Raw genomic sequence first — 8,682 nt, forward strand, 5'->3', positions numbered from 1 at the left:
CTAATAAAATACTAAAGCTAAAAGCGAGAGGCTAAACTGTATTTTAAAAAGCTAAAGCTAAAAGCGAGAGGCTAAAACTAAAATGATGTTAAAGCTTAACATTAGAGAAAGAAAAAACTTAGACTTTTTTTTTTCAATCCCTGTTGAAAAACCTAGCTCAAGACCAGCTTTGCTGGCTACAGATGGCACCCCTGCACTTCTTTCAGAAAACACACTTCTCCCAGACTTGGTGTTTGTTACAAATGCTTGGACATGGGCAGAAGAGAAAACCTGGTGGGAGGCTGCAGTGAGGGATTGTTCCATGAAAGTTATTTGTTCAGATGTCCCTGAACAGCAGAAAAGTGTACCACAGCACTGGAGTCTGCTAAAATCTTCCTCTACCTCTTGTTTTGATTTACCTTTGTAGCAATCTTACAAGCTCAGCTTCACCTACATAATTCCTTGGTAATTTTCGAATTGTGTCATGAACTGAGGAAACAGCTCCCTGAAATCGTAAACTAATTTAATTTTAATAATAATTCGTTTTGTAATAGTTTAATCAAAAAATATTTAGATTCTAATAGATAAATACATTTGAAATGAAGGCAGAAAATAACAGCAGTAAAGAGTAAACACACAACTCATAAACAAAACCTTTAATTACACACAGAAGGAGGTAAATCAGATTAAAAACAGAAAAAAAACATCCAATGCTGCAAAAACAATAAACGCTCAGAATAACAGTTGGTCTAATTCATTCCTTTTAACTCTATTTAACATATTTCTCCATGAATTTCTTGTGGAATTCAGAGCGCAACGTGTCGTTAATGAATCGCTTCTCTTTCCGAGATTCATCCACTCCTTTAGCACAGTTCTTAAACACCACATCATCGTCCCACCTGAAAACACACACACACAAAATCTTATGTATGTGATCTCTGTTTCTAAAAGCCTGCACAACCAAAAAAAGTAAAACAATTCAAAGATGAATTGTTAATATGAAATATTCTAGCAGACGTTGTGCCTTTAACAATGATTGAATACTGCTCTCTCTTCAGACACTACCTGTTAACAATGTGTGTGTGTGTGTGTGTATACCTGCGTTTAACACTGAAGCTGCTCTGACTCGGTGTGTGCGGCTGTTGCTGCTGCTGCTGCTGCTGCTGCTGTTGCTGTTGTTGTCCAGCAAGGTTCAGCAGTGGATTCCCACTCAGAATATTCTCCATTCGGATCCGCTCCTCTTCAGCCTTCTGCTCTCTCTCCTAACAAACACACACACATAAATGGTTATGCATTGTATTGTATAACTGTGGGCTAGTAAGTGGGGCTAAATTACTGTAGGCTGAATGGGCGGGATTAAGGTGCTGCAGGCTGAACAGGTGGTCATATGGAAATATACTAAAAGTCCAAATGTTTGTGGTCACCCCTTGTAATGAATACATTCAGGTACTTTAAGTTGCACGCATTACAACAGCTTTTTCAGTCCCTGCTGTCCAGCCTTGCCAAAAGAATAGGACTCTGTGGAGCAGATAAACATGAACCTACTGGCCTCATGCGTAATGCCAGATATGTGGGGCTATAGGGGTATGAAGGAGCCATGGAACTGTGTTCTCTGGAATGATGGTGCTCCATCTAGTACTTTCAGGAAGAGTTGGGGATTAGGTGGGGTGGTGATCAAACATCCTGACATCACTAACACTTGTCACTGAATGATCAAATCCTTACAGCAATGTTCAAAACCCCAAACATTAGAAAGCCCTCCCTGGATAGTCGACAGTTACTTCAACAAAAGATGGATAAATGTGACAATAAAGGAGCATGTATCCCAATACTTTTGTCCATGTAGTGCACGTTCACTGCTGGGACATCACGACCACAGCATGGCTCTCCATGCAGTTTCAGTATTTGAACTGTAAGGACTCTTGACTTGACCCATGACTGGCCAGTGAGACTCACCTTCCTCTCCTGCTCCTCTGCTCTTTCCTTCTTGATTTTCTCCAGTTCTGCCAGCAGGGCGGCTGTGTCGTCATCACTGTCAGAGTCGGAATCAGAGTCATCCTCATCCTAGCGCACAAACACACACACAGTTAAAACTATCAATATCATTCTTTACATTGACAACCTTTTAAAGCAGAAAAGAGCGGGGGAGAGCAAGAAAAAGAGAGAGAAAAAGACAGTGAAGGAACATTACAGGATTGTAGTAAACAGACAAACACCTTGCCCACAAATCTTAATATACCCGCCACTCGATCTGCGTATCTGGAACTGCTTTTTGCTTAATATGGGGTACACAATAACAACTTTCTTGAGTGACTCAACAACAACACAAAAAAATGTATTCCCAACCAAAAGATACACACACAGTACATACATCAGTTAGTGGGTCGTCTGCATCGAGATTAGCTGCAGGAATCTGATCAAGTCGTGGTCGTTTGGAGGAAGAAGATGAGGAAGAGGATGTGGTGTGTTCTACATGAGAGAAAAATTCCAATTACATACAGAAACACAAGGGGTAGAAAACCCTATCCCCAAATAACTATACTATATTGAGTACAGTTTTATTTATTTTTTATATATATATATATATATATATATATATATATATATATATATATATATATACAGTGAGTCCAAGAAGTATTTGATCCCTTGCTGATTTTCTTTGTTTGCCCACTAATAAAGACACTATCCTTCTGCACTTTTAATGGTAGATATATTCTAACATGGAGAGACAGAATATCAAGACAAAAATCCAGAATATAATTTTAAAGAATATATTTTAATTAATTTGTATTTCAATGAGGAAAATAAGTATTTGATCCCTCTTGCCAAACACACTCAATACTTAGTGGCAAAGCCTTTGTTTGCAAGCACAGCGGTGAGACGTTTGTTGTAGTTAACCACAAGTTTAGCACACACACCAGGGGGAATTTTGGCCCACTCTTCTTTGCAGATCCTCTCTAAATCATGAAGGTTGGTGGGCTGTCGCTTGGCAACTCTGACCTTCAGCTCCCTCCATAGATTTTCGATCGGATTGAGGTCTGGCGACTGGCTGGGCCACTCCATGACCTTAATGTGATTTTTCTTGAGCCAATCCTTTGTTGCCTTTGCTGTATGTTTAGGGTCGTTATCATGTTGGAAGACCCAACCACGGCCCATTTTCAGATCCCTGGCAGAGGGGAGGAGGTTGTCCCTCAGGATTGTGCGGTACATGGCTCCATCCATCTTCCCAGTGATGCGGTGAAGTAGCCCTGTACCCTTGGCAGAGAAACACCCCCAAAACATTATGCTTCCACCTCCATGCTTGACGGTGGGCACAGTGTTCTTGGGGTCATAGGCAGCATTTTTCTTCCTCCACACATGGCGGGTGGAGTTGAGGCCAAAAAGTTTAATTTTGGTCTCGTCTGACCACAAAACCTTCTCCCAATAACTTGGTTCATCTTTCAAATGATCATTGGCATACTTGAGGCGCGCCTCCACATGTGCTCTCTTCAGCAGGGGTACCTTTCGGGCACTGCAGGATGTGAATCCATTGTTGCGCAAAGTGTTGCCAATTGTTTCCTTGCAAACTGTGGTCCCAGCTGCCTTCAGGTCATTTGCTAACTCCTGCCGAGTGGTTGCAGGACGATTTCTGACTGTTCTCAGCATCATTGCCACCCCACGAGGCGAAATCTTCTTTGGAGCACCGGGCCGAGGTCTGTTGATTGTCATGTTATACTCTTTAAACTTTCTGATAATTGCACCAATAGTTGTTACTTTCACATCCAACACCTTACTAATCTTTTTGTAGCCCATTCCAGCTTTGTGAAGGTCAACAATTCTGACTCTGAGGTCCTGTGACAGCTCTTTGGTTTTACCCATGTTGGAGACTTGAAATCTGTGTGATCTGTCTGATTCTGTGGACAGGTGTTTTTCACACAAGTGATTAGTGAGAACAGGTGGCTTCAGGTCAGGTAACAAGTTGATTGGGAGTGTCTAACTGGTCTGTAAAAGCCAGAACTGCTAATGAATACTAAGGGATCAAATACTTATTTCACTCCATGAAATACAAATCAATTAATATATATTCCTTAGATTTATTTTCTGGATTTTCTTTTTAATATTCTGTCTCTCCATGTAAGAATACATCTACCATTAAAAGTATAGAATGATCATGTCTTTATTAGTGGGCCAACGAAGAAAATCAGCAAGGGATCAAATACTTCTTGGACTCACTGTATATATATATATATATATATATATACACACACACATACATGCATACATACAAATACTAATGAAATGTATTTAAATTTTTGACTTTTAAGAAAGTAATAAATTGCCTTTAAAAAATCCCTTCTCTCATTATTCTGGCATTTAGCAAATAGAAATAATTTTGGTAATCCTAATTGACCTTAAGCAAGTAAGGTTTATTCTAAATTCATGTTAGACAATGAGGGAATTATACTATATAATCTTATTATATAGTGTTTGTAAACTTCTGGTTTCAACTGTATATAATTACACTGCTCACAAAAAGTGGAAAGTGTTCAAAGGTAATGCTACAGTGGTTTAATATTATACATAAATTTCTTTATCATGAAAGTAGTGCATTTATATAGAAGCATGCAATGGTGATTTCCTCATCAACAACAGTAGTGGATATACCACAACAAAAAATGTCAATTTACATTTACATTTACAGCTTTTAGCAGACGCTCTTTTCCAGAGCGACTTACAAAGTGCTCTGCTATTTACCCAAGAAAAACCTCAGCTAGTTAGAATAGACCAATAGTTCAAAGGATACCTCTAAGCTTTAGACATTGCTAAACACAAGACAATTAGGTGACCATAGTACTCTAATGGTCCAAGTACTCTCGGAAGAGGTGGGTCAGTCTGTGTTTGAAGACAGCAAACGACTTGGCCGTTCGGACACCCAGGGGAAGCTCGTTCCACCACTTTGGTGCCAGGACAGAAAAAAGCCTGGACGCTTGTCTTCCGCGGATTTTGAGAGATGGCGGGTCGAGCCAAGCCGTACTTGAAGCTTGAAGGGCTCTAGGTGCTGATCGGCTTTTGACCATTGCCATCAAGTACGGAGGGGCTGGTCCAGTCTGGGCTTTGTAGACCAGCGTCAGGGTTTTGAATCTGATGAGAGCAGCAGCTACAGGAAGCCAGTGAAGAGAACGCAGCAGTGGAGTGACATGGCTGAATTTAGGGACATTGAAGGCGACCCGTGCCGCTGCATTCTGGAGGAGTTGCAGGGGCCTGATGGTGCGCAGAGGAAGACCAGCCAGAAGAGAGTTGCAGTAGTCAAGTCTGGAAGTGACGAGAGACTGAACAAGCACCTGGGCGGCCTCTCTAGAGAGGAAGGGTCAAATTCTCCGGATGTTGTACAGGAGAAATCTGCAGGACCGAGTTACGTTTGCAACATGACTTGAGAACGATAACTGATCATTGTCTCAATAACTGTCAATGTCTCAATAACTTGTCATTTGCCCTTGAGCATCAATTACAGCTTGACAACGACTCCTCATGTTCACAAGTCAACCCACTCTTCTTCAAGGGCCATTCACATAGTGTAGGACAGTTCTGTATTGACTGGACACCCCTTTGTGGCATTCATCATCCGGTTTCGCAGGGCACTGTTCACAATAAAGCGGTCATCAGTGTGGGATGTGGCCAAAGGATGTCCATTTCGATGCTTTTCTGTGACTCTTCCAGTCTCTCTGCATCTCTGTTGCAACCTGCTGATGACACTCTGCGACACTCTAAGCTCAGTGCACACTTCCGTCACTTCCTTTCTGAGAACATCCTCCTGGAAGCCTCGCAATGGTGAGGTACTGTTGATCAATTGTTAGGTGCGGTCTTGGTCTCATGGTGTTAAAATGTGCACCACATAATGAGGACTGTTTAAATACCAATTCTAATTGAACCCCGGAAACGTATTGGTCGATTCATGGATCAAACACCTGTTGTGAATTTATTGTTATGCTCCTTGTTAGGAAACAGCAAGTCTAACAAAAAGTACTGAAACACATGTATTCAAAAGTTCAGCGCATTTTAGGTTTATCCTGAAATTTCACACCAAAAGCCAAAGATCTCTAACTCTGCGTGAGTAGTTTATATATAAACAGTCAGGTCGCTTATCAGCTTCAGACTGATGCATATTTACACCACTTAACCACACGCTTTCTTACCCCTGGCTCCTCTCTCTCTGCTCTTCACTGCGACTCTCTCCCTCTCCTCCAGCTCACGCCTGAAGTCACGGTTACGGACCTCCTCAGGAGCATCCTGGGTAGGCTGCCTGAGAGACAACACAAAACAACCACATGTAAACGCTCTCCACTCAACACAGTCAGTGTCCAATATTTCACTCAGACTGTACCTTTAGGACCAATCTATGTAAATGAGCCCTGACCCTGTTCACGCTTGGTGCTAATGTGAACCTTAGGTGATCCAATACTACTGAGTACAAGAGTGAACGGGGTCTTGGAAATGCTGTGGAATCCAATCACTCAAAGGCTGAATTGCTGGGGCTAGCCTGCTTTAGGGGTGAAAAGGTGGAGCTAAACTGCTGTAGGCAGAATGGGTGGGGCTAATTTTGCTCAACTACCCCGTACGGATGACCCATAACAGACTCACCTATGGTTATGCCCATACTAATGTTTTTTTTTATTAAAAAGTGTAGGAGAAACTTAAAGTAAAAAATGCCTCAGGTACAGAGTGCGTAACGACATCGTGAGTATTTGTGTTTGTACACTGACAGGATGATGACATTATCATCTGCCCAGTCAATGGTGTAGAGGAATGGTCCTGTAATATGCATTTTAGGCAGGTTAGTGCAGACAGAGAGTATTATTAGAGCTAAAACGCCCATCTGAACAGAGTTCGTTCTCATTTTAAGACACCCTTTTACAAATGAAAACATATTAGTGGGGATGCAGCCTGCATGTACATGACAAAAGATCTCACCTGTATTTGATCTTAGTATGTCCAGGCAGGTCTCTGCTGGAGTACTGTTTAGAGAGGGCGCTCAGATCGCCCTCTCCTTTGCCTCGCCCCCCTCTGGCGGGTTCGAACGTTGGCCGAGCTGCTGTGGTCATCCTGGATCACCTGCATGAGAACACAAACACTCGATATGGTAAAAAATATTTTATCACGATACATAACATTTATCATTATACATGTAATCACTGACTAAATACATAGCAGCGTAGCAGCATACTCTATTCAGATACTCTCCTGTACACAGTACAGTGCTTATTATTCAACATCTGCTGCTCTTCATCTCATTGCACCAGCCTAATTACACTGCTTGAAATGAAACGTGCAGCTGATCAAGCACCAACAATTGTGCATCACAATAACAAAATATATAACAATACGATAAAATATCGTCATATTGCACAGCTCTAATTCAGATCAGCTACAACACAGACAATCAGCAGAAAACAGAGCAACTGCAGGCAGGTTGAACTGTAACAAAACTGTCCTAAACACTATACATTTAAAACACTTGTGCATTGTTGGAAACAGACAACCTTTCCAACCAAAACACATCACAATATTCGCATCCAAATAAATCTGATCAGTCCAAAGAGGCTGTAGTCAAACACTGACATTCATTTTACACCACAAAGTAGAACAGCAAGTCCCAGCCCCAATAAACTCAGCTAGATTTTATTTCTATAATTAGTTTCCCCTCATCAAATTAAATTGCTAGGTCATTCTTTTTTGAGATCGCATTATTTTAAGTATACTGTTTTATTAGTTTGAGTTAACCCAGTAGTGACACCTATCCACTTGTTATGGTGAAGATGCATAAAATCCTCACTTTGGTGTGGAAAAAGTAGAATTTCCATACGATTTTAATTTAATTTTAATCAGATCATGAGCTGTTAGAGTAGATGAAGGGATTTCTCACTGTTCACTGTGGGTGTCTCAGATACAGGGATAAAACTAGCTAGCTAGCTAGCTCCCCCATGTGTGGCGACTGTCCATTAGCCTGGGTAGCGCTCACTGTGACTCGGTCTGTTCAATTACAGCCACCAACAGGAAGATTCACAGCCTACAGGAGAGCAACACGTGTCTGTCCTGCTGCACTATTTAAACAGGAGCTGATAATTCAGCCACAGCCGCTTTTATAGGAACCAGAACTTCGCTCGTTTCGCTGAAGTCCAGCTCAGTCCTCCAGCTGGAACAACAACAGTGACGAAAACCGCCTCGTTTTAAAGCCAAGCCGAAAAGTCGCCAACTCGCCTTTATCCCACCGACATAAATATAAACACTGAACCGAGCCGCTTTCAGCCAGTTATAATCTTTAATCTGAGGATTTTTGTTCAATATAATAAAAACATTTTTCTCACCGTCTCCTCGCGCAGATTGACGATATCCCGACAGTCCGCGCGGCTTCGGTACGGCAGCCTGCTGTGGACAAACGCTCTAGGCAACATAAGAGTCCCGTAAAACGCGTTGTGCTAAAACACTGCTAGCATGCAAGCACTCCAAGTTCTTCTTATAACTTTTGTTATTATTCAGTTAATAATATCAGATTTGTTAGCGAAACGGTTAGCTTACTGGCAGTGATTATGTTCATTAAAAATATTCACCTAAAACGACAAACAAATAAACAAACGAATGAATGAAGTTAGACAGAGTCCACACTCTGATCCAGCCACTGAAAGCTCATGGAGCACTGCTAAGCTACTACTATTGCTCATCTTA

General features: G+C 41.5%; 1 protein-coding gene across 2 annotated transcripts; it reads right to left on the bottom strand.

The window, feature by feature from the left end:
• Nucleotides 1-620: 620 nt before the first annotated feature.
• cwc15 (CWC15 spliceosome associated protein homolog) lies at nucleotides 621-8,397 on the bottom strand. 2 transcript variants are annotated; one of them, XM_072676681.1, is made up of 7 exons: nucleotides 8,325-8,397; nucleotides 6,931-7,071; nucleotides 6,156-6,262; nucleotides 2,351-2,448; nucleotides 1,936-2,043; nucleotides 1,078-1,241; nucleotides 621-878 (listed from the first exon to the last, which is right to left on the bottom strand). In XM_072676681.1, the coding sequence occupies exons 2-7, from the start codon at nucleotides 7,059-7,061 to the stop codon at nucleotides 749-751; spliced, it is 738 nt and encodes a 245-aa protein (XP_072532782.1). In that variant the 5' UTR covers nucleotides 7,062-7,071; nucleotides 8,325-8,397; the 3' UTR covers nucleotides 621-748. The 2 variants fall into 2 exon arrangements, with proteins under 2 accessions (XP_072532782.1, XP_072532784.1); XM_072676683.1 differs by lacking the exon at nucleotides 8,325-8,397 and adding an exon at nucleotides 7,883-8,064.
• Nucleotides 8,398-8,682: the final 285 nt, after the last annotated feature.

Source organism: Salminus brasiliensis, chromosome 1 (assembly GCF_030463535.1).
Source record: "Salminus brasiliensis chromosome 1, fSalBra1.hap2, whole genome shotgun sequence".
NCBI lineage: Eukaryota > Metazoa > Chordata > Actinopteri > Characiformes > Bryconidae > Salminus > Salminus brasiliensis.

Excerpts from the sequence above, each read along its gene's own strand:
- cwc15 (XM_072676681.1), bottom strand. The coding sequence starts at position 7,061 with ATGACCACAGCAGCTCGGCCAACGTTCGAACCCGCCAGAGGGGGGCGA. Across the intron at positions 6,263-6,930 it reads CATACTAAGATCAAATACAG|GCAGCCTACCCAGGATGCTC; the intron begins GTGAGATCTTTT and ends GTTGTCTCTCAG. Across the intron at positions 2,044-2,350 it reads CAGACGACCCACTAACTGAT|GATGAGGATGACTCTGATTC; the intron begins GTATGTACTGTG and ends TTTGTGCGCTAG.